Source organism: Bos taurus, chromosome 6 (assembly GCF_002263795.3).
Source record: "Bos taurus isolate L1 Dominette 01449 registration number 42190680 breed Hereford chromosome 6, ARS-UCD2.0, whole genome shotgun sequence".
NCBI classification, from domain to species: domain Eukaryota; kingdom Metazoa; phylum Chordata; class Mammalia; order Artiodactyla; family Bovidae; genus Bos; species Bos taurus.
The window spans coordinates 113,299,656-113,324,316 of NC_037333.1; the positions used below are offsets into that span (position 1 = coordinate 113,299,656).

The 24,661-nt window shown below is 47.3% G+C and overlaps 1 protein-coding gene across 7 annotated transcripts in view; it reads left to right on the plus strand.

The window, feature by feature from the left end:
* KIAA0232 overlaps positions 1–24,661 on the plus strand; it is an 82,598-nt gene that overhangs the window by 7,579 nt on the left and 50,358 nt on the right. For 4 of the 7 annotated variants that reach the window (XM_024993665.2, XM_024993668.2, XM_024993667.2 and 1 more), the window contains exon 2: positions 23,965–24,463. In XM_024993665.2, coding sequence (XP_024849433.1) covers positions 24,233–24,463 — 231 coding nt within the window. In that variant the 5' untranslated portion in view covers positions 23,965–24,232. Of the gene's footprint in view, positions 1–2,913; positions 3,034–23,964; positions 24,464–24,661 lie in introns of all 7 variants that reach the window. The other 3 variants (XM_059887828.1, XM_024993670.2, XM_024993666.2) reach the window with 2 other exon arrangements.

Sequence of the window (24,661 nt, forward strand, 5' to 3'; positions counted from 1 at the left end):
TTGTGTAGATCCACTTCACTGTTTTCTTTGATGTGCCTGGTTTTCTGTGGTATGGATGTGCCAGAATTTAGTTGATGGAGCAGACTTCCAAGTTGTTATTGTAACACAATAACAGCATTTTTGTACATAATGTTTTGGTGAACTTTCATGAGAAACCCCCTTACTCTAGGCAGCCTAAAAAAAGAAAAATGAACCAGCAAGTTTCTAATTTCTTTAAATTATCATTGATAATGATTATGATCATATTAATAATTGTCATAATCATAGTATTAATGATTGCAATCATTAATTGATCAATTAATGTGCTCGATTAAATGATATTAAACATTTTCTTGGTGGCTTTATTAGTTTTAATAATTTTAGGACATCAACCTGGGCATTTTCTTCTTTAAAGTAGTCATGAGGATTCAGTTCAGTTCATTCGCTCAGTTGTGTCTGACTCTTTGCAATCCCAGGGACTGCAGCACGCCAGGCTTCCCTGTCCATCACCAACTCCTGGAACTTGCTCACACTCATGTCCATCGAGTCGGTGATGCCATCCAACCATCTCATCCTCTGTCGTCCCCTTCTCCTCCCACCTTCAATCCTTCCCAGCATCAGGGTCTTTTCCAAGAGTCAGCTCTTCACATCAGGTGGCCAAGTATTGGACCTTCAGCTTCAGCATCAGTCCGTCCAATGAATATTCAGGACTGATCTCCTTTAGGATGGACTGGTTGGATCTCCTTGCAGTCCGAGGGACTCTTCAAAACCACAGTTCAAAAGCATCAATTCTTTGGTGCTCAGCTTTCTTTATAGTCCAGCTCTCACATCCATGCATGACTACTGGAAAAACCATAGTTTCAAGTAGATGGACTTTTGTCGGCAAAGTAATGTCTCTGCTTTTTAATATGCTGTCTAGGTTGGTCATAGCTTTTCTTCCAAGCAGCAAGCATCTTTTTATTTCATGGCTGTAGTCACCATCTGCAGTGATTTTGGAGCCCAAGAAAATAAAGTCTGTCACTGAGGATAACAGTCCTTAGGGTACTTACGGTCATTTGGGGCTTTATTTAATTTACAAGTGGTCAGAGTTGGTGGTGAAGGAGGAAGGCGAGGGATTCTTAGAAGCAGCTACAGAGGAGAGTGAGTTCACGCTTGTTAAAGCACTTCCTCCACATGAAGCCTCTTGTTGGGGACCTTAGGTGAACTGTCTGTTGTACTCCTCCTGACAGCTCTTGAGAGAGGTGGTGGCGTCTTCATTTTACAGATGAGGAAGCTGGAGCCCAGAGGTCTCAGGACACTTCCCTAAAGTTAACACAAGACACATGGCAGAGGAGGAGCTCCAGCGACTGTCTCTGTAACTTAAAAATGGATGTCCTGTCCACGGCCTGGCTCTTCTGGAGATTCATTCATTTCCACAGTACTTGGCTGTGCTCACAGTGTCCCAGGCGTAGATGCCGAGATGGTTAGACGTGTGGGAGACTTCCATGAGGGGCCGAGGGAGGGAGTGGGGTGCTGGGAGGAGCCCTCGGCTTCCCCCTGACGCCATCCTGCTCATGCAGGAAGGAGCGGTGGCAGAGGGCTGGGCAGTCTGGAGACAGCCTCGGCCAGGCTTTGGGCTCTGTTGGAAGACGAGGGCTGGCACCCCCTCTTGGTCAGCACTGCTGGGAGCAAGCAACCCGAGGGACACGTGGCCTGATGTCTTGGCCCTGGAGACGCTGCATGTGCAGCGGCCGGAGGCTCTGGTCAGCTGGGCTGCCCATGGCAGGCGGTCTCAGGGGGCTGTCTGACCACCCGTGGCCCCCCACACCATCCTGTGCCAGTGGGTGGGGGTGGGGGAGAGTCAGCAGATGGACACACGAGCCATGTGAAGATGTAAGGCCAGAGGGCTGCTGTGTGTTTAGGGTGGACAGGGAACGGCTCCCTGGTGAGAAGACCCTCGAGCGGAAACCTGGGGGAAACGAGACAGATGGAGAGCCATCTGAGAGGCAGAGCAGCGCTTGGGAGGGCAGAGCAAGTAGAAGACCCCCATCCTGGGTCATCATGAAGGCAGGACCAGGAGGACTTGCTGATGGGTTGGATGATGTGCAATGTGAGAGGGACCGGAGGAGTCCAGGCTGATTCCAGAGCCTTTGGCTTGAGTAGCAGGAGCATGGACTTGCCCTTGATTGATGTTGGGAAGGTCATGGCAAGGATGCTGGTGGTGGTGGTGAGAATGTATGGGTTTTTATTTTTTTTATTTTTAAGAGACGTGAGTTGAGATACTGATTAGACACCTGTCTGGTAGCTTGATGGCTCTATAATTTTGGGATTCAAGAGAGAGGAGGAGGTGAGAGGAAGTGCGGAGTGATCTCTTTGTAGACATATTTACAGTCATGGGAGTAGAGGTCAGCTAGGCCTAGCTGTTTAGTAAGGTAGCCGCCTGAGCCACATGCAGCTTCAGAGTGCATGAAATGGGGCTAGATTGACTTGAGATGTTCTGTGTCAAATATGCACCAGATTTCAAAGACTTAGTATGGGGGGAAGAACGTAAAATAAGTCACTAATGACTTGTACCTTGGTTATATTTGGAGTGATATTTGGGGTCTCTCAAGTTATAAATATATTATCAAAATGAATTTCATCTGTTTTTCTTCTTTAATATGGCTGCTAGGAACTTTTAAATTACATTGGTGTGACTTGGGTTTTGCTGCTGGATTGTGCCAAAGGAGGAAGTGAGTGTAAATAGAGAAGTGCCAGTGAGGCCAGGGCAGAGGAGGGGTGGGGTGGGGGTGGGCATGGTTGTAGTCTCTGCAGCTTGAGGAAAAGAAAAGTGCCAGGGAGCAGGGCACCCCGAGCCCCTCTCCCAGACGGGCGTGATTCCAGGAGGGAGCAAGGCTTGGAGCTGGGCTGTCGAGTGGGCTCTCCCACTACCTTGTTTTGTTTTTGTGTTTTAAGTGCGTCTCATCAGAACAAGAAGGCACCTTTCCCACAAGAGCTATAACATAGCCTCTGCGGACGCAGCCCTCGGCAGCAGGGAGGAGCCCACATTCAGAGGACTGGACGCAGTTCACACAGGCAAGTGACTGTAACCCTCAAAGCCTTGCTCCCGAGGCTTCCCCTCATCTTGCAACCTTCCCCTGATGAAACGACCGTGAGAATTCGTTGCCTTCCTTTTCCCGTTCTCAGCCCCGGAGTGAACCTCGCTACCGTGTTACCGTCCGCTGCCTAAACCTCTGTTTGGTTTTCTGGTTTACAGGTAGCTCGGGTGGTTGGTACCTGCTCGGCGTGATTTCCACCCAGCCCCATTCCCCACCCCCAAGCCCACTTGTGGCCTGCCCAGGGCTCTGGGGCTGCAGGCGTGCCTGGGCCTTGGCTGGCAGCATGTGGCCCGGGGGTGCCTGGTGCCACTCGGGGCTGCTGTTTAGCGTGTCAGGAAGTGGACCAGGCGTCCCTGGTGGCTCGGGGTCAGCATCTGCCTGCAAGTGCAGGGGACCTGGGGTCAGTCCTTGCGTCAGGAAGATCCCCTGGAGAAGGGAGTGGCAACCCTCTCTAGTGTTCTTGCCTGGAGAATTCCATAGACAGAGGAGCCTGGCTTGTAGCATTGTACAGGAGGCAGTGACCAAAACCATCCGAAAGGAAAAAAAATGCAAGAAGGTAAAGTGGTGTTCTGAGGAGGAGTCAGACGCGACTGAGCAACTGAACTGAAGTGAGGAGGCTTTACAAATAATTGAGAAAAGAGAAGCAAAAAGCAAGGGAGAAGGGGAAAGATATAGCCAACTGAATGCAGAGTTCTAGAGAATAGCAAGGAGAGATAAGAAAGCCTTCTTAAGTGAACAGTGCAAAGAAATAGAGGAAAACAAGAGAACGGGAAAGAGTGCAGATCCCTTCAAGAAAATTGGAGGTATCAAGGAAACTTAATGCAAAGACGGGTATAATAAAGGACAGAAACAGTAAGGACCCAACAGAAAGAGGAGGTTACGAAGAGGCAGCAAGAATACATGAAGAGTTATGCAGAAAAGGTCTTAGTGACCCGGGTAGCACGACGGTGTGGACACGCAGCTAGAGCGGACATCCTGGACAGTGAAGTCAGTGGGCCTTAGGAGCATCGCGGCAAACACAGCTAGTGCAGGTGATGGAATTCCAGCTGAGCGATTTCAAGTCCTAAAAGATGATGCTGTGAAAGTGCTGCACTCAATATGCCAGCAAATTTGGAAAACTCAGCAGTGGCCACAGGACTGGAAAAGGTCAGTTTTCATCCCAGTCCCAAAGAAGGAAGGTGCCAAAGGATGTTCAAACTACCGCACAATTGCACTCATCTCACGTGTTAGTAAGGTTATGTTCAAAATCCTTCAAGCTAGGTTTCAACAGTTTGTGGACCAAGAGCTTCCATATGAACAGGCTGGGTTTAGAAAAGGCAGAAGAATCAGAGACCAAATTGCCAACATCCACTGGTTCATTGAGAAAGCAAGGGAATTCCAGGAAAACATCTGCTTCACTGACTGCGCTAAAGCCTTTGACTGTAGATCACGACAAACTGTGGAAAATTCTTAAAGATGGAATACTAGACCACCTTACCTGTCTACTGAGAAACCTGTATGCAGGATAAGAAGCAACAGTTAGAACCGGACATGGAAGAACGGACTGGTTCAAAATTGGGAGAGGAGTACGTCAAAGCTGCGTACTGGCACCCTGTTTATTTAACTTCTATGCAGAGGACATCATGCAGAATGCCAGGCTGGATGACTCACAAGCGAGAATCAAGATTGCTAGGAGAAAGGGCAACAACCTCAGATATGCAGATGACACCACTCTAATGGCAGCAAGTGAAGAGGAACTGAAGAGCCTGTTGATGCGGATGAAGGAAGAGAGTGAAAAAGCTGGCTTAAAACTCAGCGTTCAAAAGACGAAGATGATGGCATCTGGTCCTAAATTCATGGCAAATAGATGGGGAAAAAGGAGAAGCAGTGACAGATTTTATTTTCTTGAGCTCCAAAATCACTGTGCACGGTGACTTCAGCCATGAAATTAAAAGACACTTGCTCCTTGGAAGGAAAGTTATTGACAAACCGAGACAGCCGTATAGTCAAAGCTATGGTTTTACCAGTAGTCATGTGTGGATGTGAGAGTTGGACGGTAAAGAAGGCTGAGAGCCGAAAAATTGATGCTTTCAAACTGTGGTGCTAGAGAAGACTCTTGAAAGCCCCTTGGACTGCAAGGAGATCAAACCAATCAATCCAGAAGAAATCAACTCTGAATATTAATTAGAAGGACTGAGGTTTCAGCTCCAGTATTTTGGCCACCTGGTGCAAGGAGCCAGTTCATTGGAAAAGATCCTGATTTGGGGAAAGCTTGAGGGCAGGAGGAGAAGGGGGCAACAGAGGATGAGATGGTTGGGTGCCATCACTAACTCAGTTAACATGAGTTTGAGCAAGCTCCGGGAGATTGGTAAAAGACAGGGAGGCCCGGTGTGCTGCAGTCCATGGGGTCGCCAAGAGTCGGACACGACTTAGCAACTAAACCACAACCTATATCAGGTGAATGTTTGTGCTCTTAGATGTTATACGTTTTTTTCCCCTTCATTTCATTCTCTTGTTTCCAGAAAAACACACTTGCAAATCGAAGAACAGTGTTTCTAAGCTTTTTCACTGACCATGCGATAGACACTGTCACAGAACCGAAACGTGTCTGAAGTGGAACGTATCCGGGCCCTGCCTGTGCAGGCTGGTGGTAGCCTTGAAAGGGCTCAGGGAGCGCCCTGCTGTCTCTGTGGCTGCACTGGAGCAGGGCCCATCTCGCTTTCTCTCCGGCTCGGGCCTCAGGTCTCCCAGCTTCTCAAGATGCCTCCAGACCTGTGGGGACAGTGAACCGTATCCAGAAACCACGATTAAGAAAGATATGCTGGGGGTGGGGTGGGGTAAGAATCTGCCTACCCACACAGGGGACACAGGTTCGATCCCTGGTCCAGGAAGATCACACCTGCCTTGGAGCAGGTAAGCCTGTTCACCACCACTAGCTCAGCGTAGCCCTGGAGCCTGTGCTCTGCAACCAGAGAAGCTGCTGCAGTGAGAGACCTGGGCACCGCAGCTGGAGAGGAGCCCTCGCTTGGCTCAGCTTAGAGAAAGCCCAGGCGCGACAGTGAAGATCCAGCACAACCAGATGAGCAGATTAATAAAAGGAAGGATGTGCTAGATGTGAAGCAAAACGGCTTGTCTTTGACTTCAAAATCGTATGCCAGCAAGGCTGCAAGTCAGATGAGGGGTGAACGGTATGGCAGAGAGGACACAGCTTTGGACCTGGGCCCACAGTGACCCCGATCCTGACCCGGGACCTTGAGTGCTTGCTTCAGTTTCGTAACCCATCAGACGAGGAGGTTTGGCTGAACTCAGTGCTTGTTGATGGCTGTGAAGGCAGGATCTGCACTACTTAGGGGCCCAAACGTTTGCTGAATGAATGAATGGGGAGAAGAATTCTTAGCCCAGGGGACTTACTGCATGAGGCAGTGGGTGGGGTGACGGGCAGGCCCCCCACCCCTCCCTTGCCTGTGCCCCTTCAGCCCCTCTCAGATTTAGTCCTGGGATCTACCACTTGATAGCTCACATGGTAAAGAATCCGCCTGCAATGCAGGCGACTCCGGTTCGATTCCTGGGTTGGGAAGATTCCCCTGGAGAAGGGCTAGGCTACCCACTCCAATATTCTTGGGCTTCCCTGGTGGCTCAGCTGGTAAAGAATCCGCCCGCAATGCAGGAGACCTGGGTTCGATCCCTGGGTTGGGAAGATCCCCTGGAGAAGGGAAAGGCTACCCACTCCAGTATTCTGGCCTGGAGAATCCCATGGACTGTGTAGTCCGTGGGGTTGCAAAGAGTCGGGCACAACTGAGCGACTCTTACTTTCACTTTCTACCACTTGGAGAAATGTTTGAACAACCCTGGGTTAGGTGACCCCTCTCTGAACGTGAAGATGGTGTGCTTCCAAGGCTTCCCCTGTCACTTCCCTGGACACCTTTTACCAGGATAGAAGTTGCAGGAGAATAAACGCAGTTGAAGTCACACGTAGGGTGGGCTGTGCCGCAGACATGTTGTTTCCTGGCGCAGCTGAAATAGGGTCCCACTGCCCCGGCGGCTGCGAACCACAGATGTTCATGCTCGGTCCTGGAGTCAGCAGTCCCCTGTTGTCGGCAGGATTGGCTCCTGGAGACTCTGCAGGACGACCCTCTTCATGCCCCTCTCCTAACCTCTGGGACTGCATTTCTCGGTCTGCAGGCACACCAGTCTGGTCTCTGCCTCTATCTTCGTGTGACGCCCTTGAGTGTGTCTGCCCAGATTTCCTCTTCCTTCTGAGGGCATCAGTAGCTGACACAGGGTCTAAACAGGTAGATCGAATAATGAATAGTGGTTGGTGGGAAAATGAGGAGGAGTTACTAACGGAAAGTGATTACGTTGCCTAGAACTTTGGTTAGCGCACTCGAGTTCTTAAACATAAAACAGCGTTTCCATAGAGCGGAATCGTGGATTCTGCCTCTTCTGCAGAGCGAACGATGTGCAAGCACGATCGTTCCGTGCATGTGCTGAAGTCACGCTCTCTGAGCTTTTAAACCACTGGGCAGCACGCCACCACTGCCTTCCCGGTGAAGCCGCCTGTGCCCCCCACGGTGTCCTGCACGAAGTAGACTCACCCCAAGTGACGGCTGTTTCTGATGTTTCAGCTGAGGGACCTGTGACTCCGATGGGGCCTTCGATTCCTTTGTGAGTCCTTTGGTGGGCGGGTGCTCTGGAAAGCAGGAGCAGACAGTTCAGCATGCAGAGTGGGGATTCGGACCTGCCCGAGGGGGCCGCACCTGCACACGGGAGGGAGCCGTTGGGCTGCCGGGCAGGCCCCAGCCCAGCCTTGCTCCCCTCCCGCCACGGGGAGCCATGTATGCACGCCAGTCAGTCACCGCTTGTGGGGCAGTCCTGGGGAGGGGCACAGTGCGGCCAGTGGGGTGGCGTTTTTCTTAGAATGTTTTTTGAGTGACTTGGTTTACTGGTTGACCTTCTGGAGAAATACAGGATAGGGCTGTTCCCCTTTGTCTCTGACTCCACTCAACTCTGCCCCCCCACCGTCTGTGTGACATGTACATATGTGTGTAGGGGGGTGACACCCCCTGTGTATGTAATGTGTACATATGTGTGTGCAAGGGTGATACTCCCACTGTATATGTAACATGTACACATGTGAGAAGGGCTACACCCCCACATGTATGTAACATGTACATGTGTGGGGGTGACACCCCCACTGTGTATGTAATATGTACGTGTGGGGAGGGACACCCCACCATGTATGCAACATGTACGTGTGTGGGAGTGACTCCCCTCACTGTGTGTGTCACATGTACATGTATGTGTGGGGAGACAACCCCCATGTGTGTAGCATGTGCGTGTGTGGGGGTGACACCCCCACTGTGTATGTAATATGTATGTGTGGGGAGGGACACCCCACCATGTATGCAACATGTACGTGTGTGGGAGTGACTCCCCTCACTGTGTGTGTAACATGTACATGTGTGTGTGGGGAGACAACCCCCATGTGTGTAACATGTACGTGTGTGGGAGTGACTCCCCTCACCGTGTGTGTAATAGGTACATGTGGGGGGGGGGAGACAACCCCCATGTATGTAACATGTATGTGTGTGGGAGTGATTCCCCTCACTGTGTATGTAACATGTACATGTGTGTGTGAGGAGACAACCCGCATGTGTGTAACATGTACGTGTGTGGGAGTGACTCCCCTCACCGTGTGTGTAATGTGCATGTGTGAGGGGGGGTTGGGTGGTGAACAGAGTGATGGTTCACATTAAGCTTTTCTTTCCCAGATTAAACACACTGGCTTCCTGAAACTTACATTATTTCACGTGTTATCTATGCTGACCCACTGTTTTCTTGGTGTGGTCTAGACTTCCTTGATTTTCTGCGTGTTTTCAGATATTTATCAGTCGCATGGAGATCCTTGGAGCAACAGCTTCTCAAAAATTTGAAACCCTGTATGCTTCTGCTGCTGCTAAGTCGCTTCAGTCATGTCCGACTCTGTTCGACCCCAGAGACGGCAGCCCACCAGACTCCCCCGTGCCTGGGATTCTCCCGGCAAGAACACTGGAGTGGGTTGCCATTTCCTTCTCCAATACATGAAAGTGAAAAGTGAAAGTGAAGTCGCTCAGTCGTGTCTGACTCTTAGCGACCCCATGGACTGCAGCCTACCAGGCTCCTCGGTCCATGGGATTTTCCAGGCCAGAGTACTGGAGTGGGTGCCATTGCCTTCTCCAGAAACCCTGCATAATGTGGATTAAACTCTCATCTCATTTAGTCTGGCCTCTGTCTTTCCCCTGCTGGTTCGGCCGCTTTGACGATCATTGGGTCTCTTATAGAACCTGTGGTCCACTTGTGCTGTGCTCATGCGGGACGCGATCCCTGGAAAGCCAGACTTGGATGCAGACCAGTGCCTGAGGTCACCCCCTTTGGGGCCAGAGGACCCTCTTGGGTGGTTGTGAGTCCTTACAGGATGGTCTGCATCGGTGAGGAGCTTGACTGACTCTGGCGTCAGCTCAGCCTGCTTTCAAATCCCAGCTCTTCCTCTTTTCTTTCTGGGGAAATTCATTTTCTCAGTTTCAGTTTCTTCATCTGTAAAAAGGGGACGCTTAGGTGGTAAGGCTTAAGTAAGCATAAGCTGCTTCTGCTGTTGCTAGAAGCAAACCACAGCTTCTGCTATAAGGAAGAAAGGATCTTTGCTCACTCATTCTGGATACAGGTGACTGAGCTGTATCTATGATCTTAGATGTCAAGTAGCAGGAAATGTGCTTAACCAATAAAGAATGTTTGTGGAAAACCTAGACAGACATCCTTCTTAGTGAGGAAGTGTGGAAACGTTTCCTGAATAATCACGTACATGACACAGGACGCCCCGCTGGGGCTGCTGCCCTTCCCCAAGCTCCGCAGCCCAGACCATGCGTCAGTGGGGGCGGGATGCGGGGAACAGAGCCGCCGGCCTGCGCAGATGACGGCCGTGGAGAGGACCTAGAAGCATCTGGAACCTGGTATCTGGGAATAAAGCTAACAGCCATGGTCCATGTAAAAAACTTAACGATTTGAACACATCCATGAAATCTTAAGGTTTTGACCTGTATTGGGGCTCTTTATATAAATCATTTCACTCTGTCTTTTGAGGGAAGGAGTTACTTGGTTTTGTTTTTACATTTAAAAAGAAAATTTTTTTTGGCTACACCTTGTGGCTTGTGGGATCTTAGTTCCCCAACCAAGGATCCAACCCACGGCCCCTGCATTGGAAGCGTGAGTCTTAACCTCTGGGCCACCAAGGAAATCCCAGAGAGTTTTAATTAGTATCAAATTCCAATCCAAAATGTATCACCTTTGTTGAGTACAGTATTTTAAATATATATTTTTAGGAACGTTGTACTGTTAGTCTGTCTTTAAAGTACTTATATTTGGGGGGTTTTGGAAAAGTATATCTGTTTCACTGATCTAAGAAGAATTACATAAGACAAGTAGGAACTTGGGCTCCAAGTATCATCGGGCCTCTCAGGGTGTTTCCCAGATTCAGGATGCCTCGAAGCACACTGAGTCAGTAGCATTTCTGAGGTTTTCCGCACATTTGTTGGGTCAGGTACTGTACTTCTAGCCCGCGTCTCCACCAGCCCCAGAGTGTACCCTCTGAGAATCATCCTTTTTCCTCCAGTGTGGATCCACTGGCCAGCCGGATTCACTCTTGGCTGTGGTTCAGCCCTTAACATCCTGTGTTAACATCAGGTGCCTGCCTTGATCCCCTGAAAAATAGCTTGGTGGTTGTGTGAAGTAGAAACAGACCCGAGACCGTCTCAGTGGCTGTGGGCACCCCTACGGTGTTCAGGTGCCTGCCTGCCTGCTGTGCTTGTCTTCTGCGCCAGTAGATAGTCACAGCGCAGAGGATTCGGGCATCAGCTGGTGGCCTCTATGTGTATGTCATCAAAGATAATAAATGAGGACCCAGGCATGCCTGGGGAAAAGGGAGACTCTGGAAGTTTCCGATACCACAAAGGGGTGCTGATCGATTTTACTAAATAGAATAGTACAATTTATGCAGATTATTTATAGAAAAGGAGAAGGATACACCTAATGATCTCATTCCTAAATTAATCTTCAGTTTTCTTTTTAAAAATTTTTTTAAATTGGAAACTTTTGAAAATTATTGTTTTGGCTTCGCTGAGTCCTTGTGGCTGCTTCCTCTGGGTGCAGAGAGCGGGGACTGCCCTGCAGTTGTGTTGCGGGGGCTTCTCATCGCGAGGGCTTCTCCTGTTGCAAAGCACAGGCCCTGGAGCACTCGGGCTTCAGTAGTTGTGGTGCACAGACTTAACTGTCCCGCAACATGTGGGAGCATCCCAGACCAGGGATCGAACCCTTGTCCCCTCCATTGGCAGGTGGATTCCTAACCACTGGACCACCAGGGAAGTCGCAGGTTAACTTTTCAGCCCTCTGGAAACTGAGGCTGTAAGGACCTTAGGTGATCTGTGTCTTGCTTACAATGTGGGCCTTAGAGAAAGTGTTAATTCTTTGTGGTTAGAAGATTATGTTTACCAAAGCACATTCTGAGGAACACAGAACCAGTTGGTCTTCAGCAAGCGTGGAGATGCAGCTTTGTCTCCTTCCTGGAGGCGCCACAGGCCTATTACTCCCATAGTAAAAGTTTCAAGGTGTCCTAAAATTAAAAAAGAAAACACTGCTTTTATTTCAGCCCTGGTATTTTCCTAACTCATGCAGAAAGGAAGTAGTTCTATAACAGAAGTGATACATTTTTATGCCACCTAGCAGGCTCTCTCTTAAACCTTGACACTGTTCATTTAAATAGCTTCCTAGGGGCTATACTATGGTGTCTCAAGAGTCGCATCTAAACCTTGGTTTAACCTTTGAAGCATGTGATCAGTGGGCGCAGAATGGAAGTGTGTACAGCAGCCCTGTTCTGAGTTCTCAAATCTATATCACTTTGCAAAATCAAATAGACAGTTTTATTTTGATTCTTTAAAATTTCTGACTAGTAAGATACGAGTCAGATAATCTGTATAAAATTTTTATACTGAATTAGGTATCTCTCGTTGACAGACCTAAAACATTACCAAATATTGTTTATTACCTAGGCTCATTTTAGAGAACTGTAATATGTATTAGTACTACTGTTCATGGGGTTCTCGCGGCAAGAATCCTGGAGTGATTTGCCGTTTCCTCCTCCGGTGGGCCACATTTTGTCAGAACTCTTCACTGTGACCTGTCCATCTTGGGTGGCCCTGTACGGCGTATTTCATAGCTTCGTTCAGTTAACACAAGCCCTTCTTCCATAACAAGTCTGTGATCCATGACAGGGGAGCCTGGCATCTGCATTCCACGGGGTCACACAGAGTTGGACGTGACTTAGTGACGGAACAACAACAATATGTATTGAGTAATACAGTGGCTTTTAATAGTAACTACCAAAAAATTGGCTCACTTGTCTTACTCTTAGTGAGTTGTAGGATTTCCGGCCATTTTTCTCCCACTCATTGAAACTCAAGATAGATGACTTTGTAGTTTTGAGATGAGTAGTTGAAAGCTGTAAAATTTCTGTACATAGACATTTTGACAAGCAGCAAGTATTTGAAAATTTACTGTAATACACAGTGATCTGCTCTTTTACTTGATAGAATGTTTCATCCTTGACAGAGTAGTTTTCATTATGTTGGAGCTTTTTGCATTTTTAAAAATTCCAAAAATCTGCCTTTTTTTTTGTTTGTTTTGTTTCCAAATAAACTTGCTTTTGAAACTTCACCGGGGTCCAGTGGTTAGGAATCTGCACCCCACTGCAGGGGCACAGTTGCCATCCCTGGTCAGGGAAGATCCCTGTGAAAACAAAACTAATAAAATCACTTTAGGTTTGTGAAAATATGCATTTCTTAGAGTAAGATCAATTTAACTTGCTCCTAACTGAAGTTTTTAGGTTCCTAAAATTTAGTTTGTCTCTTTTCCAACATTTTTTCTAAAAGCTGTCTAGAATTTCATAGTAGTGAACTTTGTTTGAATTTTTGGGTTATCTTTGATAGCTGCTTTGTAATCTTTGAGACTACTTCTTCACTTCATATATATTTCCACCTCCCTTCCCTGGTGGCTCAGACGGTAAAGCGTCTGCCCGAAATGTGGGAGACCCGGGTTCAATCCCTGCGGTGGGAAGATCTCCTGGAGAAGGAAATGGCACCCCACTCCAGTACTCTTGCCTGGAAAATCCCATGGACAGAGGATCCTGGTGGGCTACAGTCCATGGGGTTGCAAAGAGTTGGACATGACTGAGCAACTGCACTTTCCTTTTGACCCAGATGGCTTCATGTATGTTTTTTAATCCTAGGAACTGTATGACATGAAATTTGCCCCTTTTAGGGGAAAAGAGGGCATTTTTCTAAATCTCTATAAAGACTTTTTTAAAGGCATAAAAACTACCATTTTACAGCCCTGCTAAAGAATTCTGATGTCTAAGCTAAATACCTCATTAGTTACTGTACTGTGACAACCTGCAAATAAATTATAATCCTTGAAAAAGCAGTTCAACTTTTCAGACCGGAAGTATTAAGTGGTGAGTAGTGAATCAGCAAGTAACTGCCAGTCAGGTAAACACTTAGAAACAAAGCAGGGTTACTTGACGTAAGCAGTTCATCTCCTTCATATTTAGCCCAGGTAAAGCTATCGGAACATAAAGGCTGGTCTGGACTTTGGTTTCTATAAGCATTTGACAACAGCACGGTCAGTAGAGAAGAATCCCCCCAGGTTGGACTGTTCTTGCCTTTTATTCATTCCCATGTCACACTTGATCTGCGCCTCATTTGTTTGCTTTAATGGGAGTCTGTTCGGTGCTTCTGGTTCTTACGCAGAGCGGAGCGCTTTCAGCTGTACTTCACCTTCATGTAGTCGGTTCTTCCTCTTAAACACAGACACTAACCAGGGTCTGCTACGTGCAGCAGTCTATTCAGGCATTTGCTAGTTACTTTTGCTATCAGGTGGTAGTCTGATTTTACCCCACTCCAGTACTCTCGCCTGGAAAATCCCATGGACAGAGGAGCCTGGTGGGCTGCAGTTCATGGGGTCGCTAAGAGTCGGACACGACTGAGGAACTTCACTTTCACTTTTCACTTCCATGCATTGGAGAAGGCAATGGCAACCCACTCCAGTGTTCTTGCCTGGAGAATCCCAGGGACGGGGGAGCCTGGTGGGCTGCCGTCTACGGGGTCGCACAGGGTCGGACACGACTGAAGCAACTTAGCAGCAGCAGTAGTAGTCTTATTTATAAGAACTATCTTACATTCATGAAAAAATTCATTTTGTTTGTCCCTGAAGAATCTACACTGATCATTTCTGGTTACCTGGCTAGTAAAAGTGGAATTTCTTAATCTATTATGCAGTTCTTCCTGTTTGCACAGAAGGAACTCATGTCCTGCACTAGATTTGTTGATTGCGTTATTTTATAATGGAACCTTATTTCCTAGGTCTGGACACACTTCTAGATGGGAAAGAGACTGTAGATCTGATTGTCCATTTCTATGTAGTTTTCCAGTTACATGGCTGAATAGGTGTACATGACCAGCTTTTAGCCCCTTATCCTGTCCTCAGTGACAGAGCTGTGGGGTAGAATCCATAGATTCTCTGTGGGTTTTCCCTTCTAGCCATACATTGGCTCTGGAGCCAGGCTACCTACTAAAGAGAATAAGCTGTACCTTGTGTTCCAAATCTGTGCACTGAGATCTGAAAATAATTGGCAAGGATTAGATGTATATGCTTAACTCACGCATTATATGAGTGCCCTCTCTGGTTTCCTGGCAAAAGTTATTTAGGAATTTTGTGAAAGTGGTAGAATATGAAGAGTCAGTGTTTCAGACGTCTATCTCTTTATTCTCGTTTCTGTGTTCTTTTTTCTATTTTATACTCTTTACCCTTCCCCTTCAAAGGCTTTTCAATCCTTTGGACACCCAAATTGAAAAATTATGAAAAATTATGAAAAGATAGTCTCAGGTAATATAGGCCCCTTTGATGAATACTGAGCACTTTTTAACAATTTTTTGATGAAACTGGTAGTGAAAAGGACCAGTTAAAAATAGAGTGAAGGCATGAATTACCCCATACTAGGCCACAGGGAGGGCAGTGGGCTCGGTGGGGAGAAGTCTGCACCATGCCTGAGACGCGGTGAGCCCCTGGGAGGCGTGTGTGCTTGGGGCTTCCCAGGTGCCCCCGAACACCCCCTCCCATGCCAGTGTATGAATACTGTTTTCTCTCCCAGACTCTCTCCCTCAGAATTCATTCCCCCAGTTAGACCGGGGAGTATTTGGCCAGACAGTTTTGATCACCTGCCAAAGGGCTCAGCACTCTGCTGTATAGCACCTGGACCATGTCAGGCTAGGCCCTGAAGACCAACCTCATTTGGAGGGAACCCCCGCACAGGAGGCGCTTGCAGAAGCATGTGAATGGGGGGTCCCTGAAGGACGAGGCTGCTGAGGACAGTGAGAGGCCTCAGTGTCGCCAGAGAGCACAGATCGCCCTGTGCAGAGAAGGCTGCTTAGGGGCCCAGGGCGGGACTCCACCGCATTACCGCCTAGCTGCTTTTATCTCTGCAGCGTTCATGCCTGCCAGAAACCTTCCTGAGTGTTAAAATGAGTCTCTTGTATGGATTCTTTTTGCAATGTTTTAATTCATCCTTGGCTTTGAATATTCCATCTGAATATTTACCAGATGGCTGGGGTCAATGTTTGGAGAAGGCAATGGCACCCCACTCCAGTACTCTTGCCTGGAAAATCCCATGGATGGAGGAGCCTGGAAGGCTGCTGTCCATGGGGTCGCTGAGGGTTGGACACAACTGAGCGACTTCACTTTAACTTTTCACTTTCGTGCATTGGAGAAGCAAATGGCAACCCACTCCAGTGTTCTTGCCTGGAGAATCCCAGGGACAGGGGAGCCTGGTGGGCTGCCGTCTGTGGGGTCGCACAGAGTCAGACACAACTGAAGTGACTTAGCAGCAGCAGCAGCTGGGGTCAACGTTAGACTTACCATGTCAGACTGTAGAGTTGTTTCTTGTCTAGCCCCCTATTTGTTGCCCCTTGAAGTAACAGTGAGGACTGGGGCTGTTGACGCCTGTTGCTGCCCGCCCTTCTCCTCCCTGGCACCCCCACCCACCCACCCACACCCCTTGTGTAAATGAAGTGAGCCCCTGAAACTTGGGTTGGTTGATGAGGTGGGAGTGACTCGCTCCAGGAGAAGCTTTCAGAGCTCGGGTACACACTTGGGTTCAGATAGTCTGTTTTTTCTCTCACTTCTGGACTGGCGGGGTTCAGGGCTGGCGGCCAGGGTCGTCCTGTGTCCCAGAGTGGTTCTGCTCAGTGATCATGCCAGGCACCCATGCCCATCCAGGACGGACACGTAGCATGAGCAGGATACTGGCATTGGTGTTCGTCTCCAGCCATTGGGAGTGGTTTCTGCAGCACACCCACTCCTGGACTAAATAACCTTCCTCCCAGATGTTGCCCTTGGCCCCCCTGTCTTGTGTATCGTCAGCTTTCTTTTGTCTTTTATTTTTGCTCTGTTCAGTTCAGTCGCTCAGTCTGTTTGCGACCCCAGGGACTGCATCCCGGAGCCTGCTGAAACGCATGTCCATCACGTCACTGATGCCATCCAACCATCTCATCCTCTGTCGTCCCCTTCTCCTCCTGCCTTCAATTGTTCCCAGCATCAGGGTCTTTCCCAGTGAGTAGGTTCTTCACATCAGGTGGCCAGAGTATTGGAGTTGCAGTTTCAGCATCAGTCCTTCCAATGAATATTCAGGACTGATTTCCTTTAGAATGGACTGGTTGGATCTCCTTGCAGTCCAAGGGACTCTCAAGAGTCTTCTTCAGCACCACAGTTCACTGCATCTCTTACCATTCTCTACAGTCTCGCTTTGTTGTTCCATAATCATAACTGTGTGCGTATGTTCTGCTGTAATGGAGTCTGACTTGTTGAGATGTTTGAGGCCTCTCAGACCTAAGGGTGACGCTTTGCCAGGTCCCTCACACAGCTCCTCTGGGACGCAGGTAGGCACCCCATCTTCTGGTACAAGGAGGAGTGTCAGTGCAGTTTGCAGGCACGTGAGGGGCGTGGGAACTCTAGAAAAAAGAGCTGACGGTTCTCATTTAGCCCAACACAGAGAGCATCAGAGCCAACCTTGTCAAGTAGAACTTCTGTGATGAGAGAAATGTCCTGTGTTCCGTATTCACAGGGTCACCGCTAGCCACATGTGGCTGTAAGAGCACTTGAAATGTGGCTGAAGAACTGATTTTTTTTATTTAAATAGCCAGTGTGACTAGGGGCCACTATTAGACAACGTAGTAAGGCTCTGGAGCAACACTGGGGTGACATAATGTTAGGTGAAAAATGCAGAATATGAAAGTACATATTCATATTTAATAAGTAGAAGTGATGAAAGCTTTTAAGTTCTGTGTGAAAATAGTCACACAAACACTGACAATCATACCAGTATACTAACAGTGAACTACACTAGAGTGGAGAAATTGTGTATGTCTGCCCTTCTGCTTCCATATTTTAAAAAAATCCTTTAAAAAACCTGTACAGTAAGAATTACAGTGTATTATAAACTTGCACATAAAGAAAAGGGCTCCGAGACCCTAAAAGAATGCTTCAGCAAGTGAATATTTGCTCGAGCAGAGCTTCGCAAGATTTACACCTGGCCCAAAGAAGCCACGTTTACGACTGGTCATGGTCCAGTGCTCTCTGCGATTGGCTGTGCTGTGACACAGCTAAGTTGAGAAGACAGCCCACAAGTAACATGTATGTTCCGTGTCAGAAAGAGTGTGCTTTTTGAAATAATTTTTATGAGTCTTCGAGCAAACCTAAAAATATGTATGTCACCAAAAAAGAAGTGAGGGGGAGCACCTTAGTATGTTTTAGTTTCTGCTGCGTGTCTTTTCCACTTGAGCACTAAGGAAGCTGAGCTGCAGAGAGTGTCTCCTGTAGATTTGAGAACACTGATGGGAGCTGCCGTTTGAATTCTTTTCATCACTGTTTGTGGTGCTGCAAAGAGTGTAAGAGGAGGGCACTGTGTTTCTTACAACATTGTTACACAGGGGAGGAAAATTTGAAAGGTCAGTGGACTTCTTCAGAACCCCCCATCAGCACCCCCAGCCCTGCAGGAAAAAAACCGAAACTGCTTCATCATTAAATTACTCATTTGAAGATTGTGGCATTACCATGTTTTGTCTGGCAGTTTGCTGAAAAAATTCTTACGTAATGACTTAGGTACTTAGACGTGTTTTCTTTTCTTCTAGATAGAGAAATCATTTGGGACTAATTGTATCACTCTGAAAACATGTGGACCAGATAATTAAAGAATTAAATGCTTTCATGTTTAGGATTCAGTTTGTGGTTCTGGTTCCCTGTCTGATCGTAATGTGTCACAGGCCCCAGGGCCCTGACTGCTGGAGACGGAGGGTGATGTGGGGTTTCTTGTGTGGGGGGCGGCGGCGACGTGGGAGTGAGCAAGGCTTGACGGACGCTACCCCCCCTGCCCCCCACTCCACCAGGCTCACAGTAATAACTTGGCCTGGAGGCTCTCTTCAACCCCCAAGTGTTCGCGGGGTGATGTTCATTCACTCCCCAGACTATTTTTAATTCTAGAGCCCTTGAAACACGTGGAAATGGTACAGTGGGCCGCACAAGGAAAGTGCTGTGTGCTGAGCGCCCGCGTCTGTATTACTGGGGACAGTGTGGCCTAACAGTGCATCTGCGCATGGTCCAGACCACGGGAACCGGGCCGAGGGGTCCTCGGTGCGCCTGCGGATGCGCGCGGTCCAGAACACGGGAAACGGATCCAAGGGGCCCATGGCGGTTCTGCGGACGCGCACAGCCCGGAGCACGGGAAACGCGGCCGAGGGGTCCATGGCGCTTCTGCGTCCATCCTCTGCACTCCACCACTTGAGCTCTTCACAGTCCCATTGGAACTTGTGCTAGAGACAAGACTGTTCCTCACAAAAGCAAAAACTCTGCTATGACTAGAAGTAGGTTATTGTAAACGAAGGTGATTTCATAGTTTTTTTTTTTAAGGATAGTGAGGTAATTGAGTATTTTTTGTACTAAAAGCTTAACGTATTTTACATAATTACTGTTCTTCAGATAATCTTATTAGTGAAGAATCCTGTAAGAGTAAGCAGACAGTTGACAAGGGGAGTTTACAATAATACCCCCTTCCACGGGTGTGACATTTGGTGAAATGCAGAGGCCACAGATACTTGGAGGCGTTTCTCGCTTGCTCATTTGCAGCAGCCTTGTGAGAAGTCGAGGGGTCGGGAGAGCAAGGATTTACTATTCTCTTTTCCAGATAAGTTACGGGCACCAAACCTAGGTCGGTGCGCTTTCCACTCGTCTGTCTTGCCTACATGAATTAAAGAAGGCGCATCCTCCCATGGGCATTTGATTAGCTATATATGTATTTTTTGGTTTCAAACCATTTAAAATTTAAAGTAAAGACAAATTCTAAAATGAGAGTATTATTGTCGGACCTTTAAAATGATCATTTATGCAGCTCACTCATTAGGATGGTTTGGGTTAATTTTGCATGGGAGAAGGATGCTCAAGATAATTTGAAGGCCCTTTTTTCTCAGTGTAAACCTTTGTAGAAGAAAAAGTTGGAAAAATGGGACAAAACAGCCTGTGAATATATATGGTTGTGCTTTTTCTCTTAGAGAACTTTAACTAAATGCAGTTTACCTTCATGCTAACTAAACTTCATGTTCTGAAATGAGTGTGAAGGCAAATAGACAGAGTTTGGCATTTTGGTGTTTGCCAGCTGTGTTCTTGAACTTGCCAGGTGAATAATAAGTGGGTTTTGCATATGCTTGTTGCTGCTGCTGCTAAGTCGCTTCAGTCATGTCCGACTCTGTGTGACCCCAGAGACAGCAGCCCACCAGGCTTCCCCATCCCTGGGATTCTCTAGGCAAGAACACTGGAGTGGGTTGCCATTTCCTTCTCCAATGCATGAAAGTGAAAAGTGAAAGTGAAGTCGCTCAGTCGTGTCCGACTCTTCGAAACCCCATGGACTGCAGCCTACCAGGCTCCTCCGCCCATGGGATTTTCCAGGCAAGAGTACTGGAGTGGGGTGCCACTGCCTTCTCCAATATGCTTGTTAGATCCCGGCATTGTTTTGGCCAAGTGGTTAAGCAGGTAACTCTCAGTTCAGAACTAGAATATAAAGGCTTCCATTGGGTCAAATGTTTGCTCCTTTGCCAAAGGCTTGCAGCTTAGGAGAAGGGAAGCTTAGTTAACAGCCCACTGTTTATCCCTGGGTCACCTGTTAACAGTTCAGGTTCATAGCGAGGAGCTTCAGGAACGTTTAGACCTGTCACTGTGGTACTGGAGTGCTGTCTCAGACCCTTGTTGTTAGGGTCCTCTCCCCGGCACTGCTCCGCTGACCACGTAGTCTGATGCCCCTCCTCCCTGACACACTGGCCTTTCCTCTCTTTCCTCCAGTCCTCTGAGTCTGTTCTGTGTGGACAGTAAAAGCAAACTATAACCCCTAATGACTGTAAGGATACGGGCAATTTAAAATTTATATGAAATTGACTATGAACACATTACGGCAAGACTCTCTTAGGGGTAATGATGCAAGGTTTTAGCTGGCTTTGATGAGATTATGGGCACTCGGTGTGTTTGGCTTTATTTTGTCTCTCACCTACTTCTTGGATCCTTTCCCTTGGCTAAATCTCTTAATGACAACAGAGAGAATCCCACAACCATTTTAAAATAAACATAGTACACTAAATAGTTTTTGTTTTGTTTTGTTTTAATCAGTCTTTACAGTGAACCGAGTCTGTTGTGTGAATTTTTAAAGTCTTTATGCATTTAAACAATGGAGAAAAGCCTTCCACTAAGTTGCTCTCAGTGAAACAGATTTGTAGAAGTTCTCTGGCCAAGACAATTAACATCCCCTTCATTAATGGTGTTTTTCTGATTCCACTGTACTCTGGATCTGACGTATATTGTTGGATTCAGGTTCCTAAACTTTTGTTTAGAATTTTTTGCATCTGTGTTCATGAGCCATCAGTTCAGTTCAGTCGCTCAGTCATGTCCGACTCTTTGCGACCCCATGAATCGCAGTACGCCAGGCCTCCCTGTCCATCACCAACTCCCGGAGTTCACTCAGACTCACGTCCATCGAGTCAGTGATGCCATCCAGCCACCTCATCCTCTGTCGTCCCCTTCTCCTCCTGCCCCCAACCCCTCCCAGCATCAGAGTCTTTTCCAATGAGTCGACTCTTCGAATGAGGTGGCCAAAGTACTGGAGTTTCAGCTTCAGCATCATTCCTTCCAATGAACACCCAGGACTGATCTCCTTTAGAATGGACTGGTTGGATCTCCTTGCAGTCCAAGGGACTCTCAAGAGTCTTCTCCAACACCACAGTTCAAAAGCATCAATTCTTCGGCGCTCAGCTTTCTTCACAGTCCCAACTCTCACATCCATACATGACCACTGGAAAAACCATAGCCTTGACTAGACGAACCTTTATTGGCAAAGTAATGTCTCTGCTTTTGAATATGCTATCTAGGTTGGTCATAACTTCCTTCCAAGGAGTAAGCGTCTTTTAATTACATGGCCACAGTCACCATCTGCAGTGATTTTGGATCCCAAAAAAATAAAGTCTGACACTGTTTCCGTTTCCCCATCTATTTCCCATGAAGTGATGGGACCAGATGCCATGATCTTCGTTTTCTGAATGTGGAGCTTTAAGCGAACTTTTTCACTCTCCACTTTCACTTTCATCAAGGAGCTTTTTAGTTCCTCTTCACTTTCTGCCATAAGGGTGGTGTCATCTGTATACCTGAGGTTATTGATATTTCTCCAGGCAATCTTGATTCCAGCTTGTGCTTCTTCCAGCCCAGCGTTTCTCATGATGTACTCTGCATAGAAGTTAAATAAACAATATACAGCCTTGACGTACTCCTTTTCCTATTTGGAACCAGTCTGTTGTTCCGTGTCCAGTTCTAACTGTTGCTTCCTGACCTGCATGCAGGTTTCTCAAGAGGCAGGTCAGGTGGTCTGGTATGCCGATAGTTGCATCCTATATTTTTAATCTCAGACATTGTAGTTTTCATCTTTAGATATTTGATTTTTATTATATTTTTTGAACTTATGGAATATAGTCATAATTGCTGTTTTAAAGTCTTTTTCTCCTCCTTCTAACTTTTGTGTCAATTCTGGATTGGTTTCAGTTCATTTTTCTCCTCATTTCCACTCCCTTTGTGTTCCATTTCTTTGCATGCCTCCTAATTTTTTAATTTTTTTGGCCACACTGTGCAGCTTGTTGGGTCTTAGTTCCCTGACCAAGGACTGAACCCAGACCCTCGGCAGTGAGAGTGCAGACCCTAAGCCCTGGACCGCCAGGGAATTCCCACATACCTGCTAATTTTGATTAGGTGCCAAATGTGGTAAATTTTATCTTCTTGGGCGGTGGATATTTTTGCATTCCTGTAAATTTCTTGAACTTTGTTTGGGGGCCTTAGTGAAAATAGTTGGAAGCAGTGTGGCCTGTGGGGCCTTGAATTTTAAGATGTACTAGGCAAGTCCAGAGCTGTGTTTACTGTAGGGCTAGTGACTCCCCATTACAGCGTCGAGACCCACTGAGCCCTCTGCCTGATGTGGCCGGAACTGTGAGGTTTTCCAGCCCCGACTGGCGGCAGCAAGCAGTGCCCCCGGCCGTGCTGAGCCCTGGGCCCGTCTCCGCCTGTGCTCTGTGATGACCCTCTCCTGTGTACTGGCCGGGTCCTCGCCTGCGTGCCCCGATCAACACTCTGTGGAAGGTGCAGGAGCAGCCCTTGCCAGTGTCTGCTGATTTCCTCTGGGCAGCTTTCCCCTCCTGGTACATTTTCCCTGTGATCTTCAGCTGCCTTACCTTCTCTCACCTCCTAGAGCCCCTGCTTCAGGTCCCCGCCTCGTCGTGGGGCGCCGTCATTGGATGAGCACTGCCTCGTCTACCTGCTTCAAGTGGTGTCCTGATTGAATGTATTGTTTAATTGGTGATCCGCCTGGCATCCTGAGATCCACACATGTTAAAAGAATTTCGGAAGATGTTTTAATTTTGAGAGTCAGCTGGAAAAGTTTAGCAAGTAAAAACAGAAAATCTTTGCTTTGATTTATCTAGTTTTTATAATTCAGAAAAGACAGTATGGTAAGGAAGATTTTAGAAAGTAGCAGAAGCCATATGACTGTGTTTGCATAGTCAGTCGTGTCCAACTCTTTCTGACCCCATGGACTGAAGCCTGCTAGGCTCCTCTGTCCATGGAATTTTCCAGGGAAGAATACTGGAGTGGGTTATCATTTCCTACTCTAGAGGATCTTCCCGACCCAGAGATCAAACCTGCCTCTCTTGTGTCTCCTGTGTTGGCAGGTGGGTTCTTTACCACTGTGCCACCTGGGAAGCCCAGAATACATTAACCTAGTAATACATTAATCTAGTGATATCGTCCTGGGGTGGATTTAAACCTGTATGTAACATCTAATGTGTAGTTCGAGATGAAATGCAGGAAGCTGAGTCTTAAATTTTTGGTAAGGAGGGTCTGTCTTTCTGGTTTATGCTCTTACTAGAAATAACTATTGATACATTTTTTAAAAGTCATTTTTGGTAGCCCTCTGATTGTCTGCCAAAATTCCTATAAAAGCTGATCCAATGAGATTTACCTATTACTGTTAGTCTTCATTTTCTAGTGGCATAAATTAATCAGAACTCTAGCATAAAGAATATTATGACTTAATAAAGCCATTGTTAGATTAGTTTGACATGTTGAAAGGGTTAATTTAGTGAGAAAAGCTATTAAAAGAGTGGCCTGTATCACAAGTGATCAGAGAGTCAAACAGGAATCGTTTATTTGGATTTTTTTCAAAAGATCAATAATTTATATCTGTACATAATGCTACCTTTTTTCTCTCTTATTTTTGTAGGTTCTGCTGGAGACTTACATTTGGCCTCGATGTGAAATTAAAGTAGAACATCGTATCTAAATGTATGTTAATATCAGGATGTTGATTCATTGGTCATGCCTGCAGAGGGAAATTCAGTTGTAGATGGCTGACTGCCAGCAGAAATAAATGTTTACCCTAGATGTCCAGCATCTCTCCTTTTTACTGGAGTGAAAATCCCCTCCAGACACCAACAGAACGTCACTGCAGAAAATGCTTCGCATCTTAAGGATGTCAGCCACCTCAGTTCATGCGCCCTGTCTGTGCAGTTGCTGTGGACGATTTACCATCTGAAAGCTCCTCCAGCTCTTACCCAGGCCCCGTATCTGTCTCTGAAATGTCTCTGCTTCATGCTCTGGGTCCCGTGCAGACCTGGCTGGGACAAGAGCTAGAGAAATGTGGCATTGATGCCATGATTTATACTCGATACGTCCTCAGTCTTCTGCTGCACGACAGCTATGACTACGACCTGCAGGAACAGGTATTTACGTGCTGTGAATGTTTTGTGAAAGCTCATGATTGTGTCTGCATGTCTGCATTTTCCTCCCGAGAGTGCTTTCGTACTCTGGAGCAGGTAGACGGCTGTGGTCCAGAAACTTTTAAGCTGATGAGCCAAGTCACCAAGCACACTGGTGCAGTCACTGTCTCTGAGACTTGATCGACGTTCTGGCAGACTCTG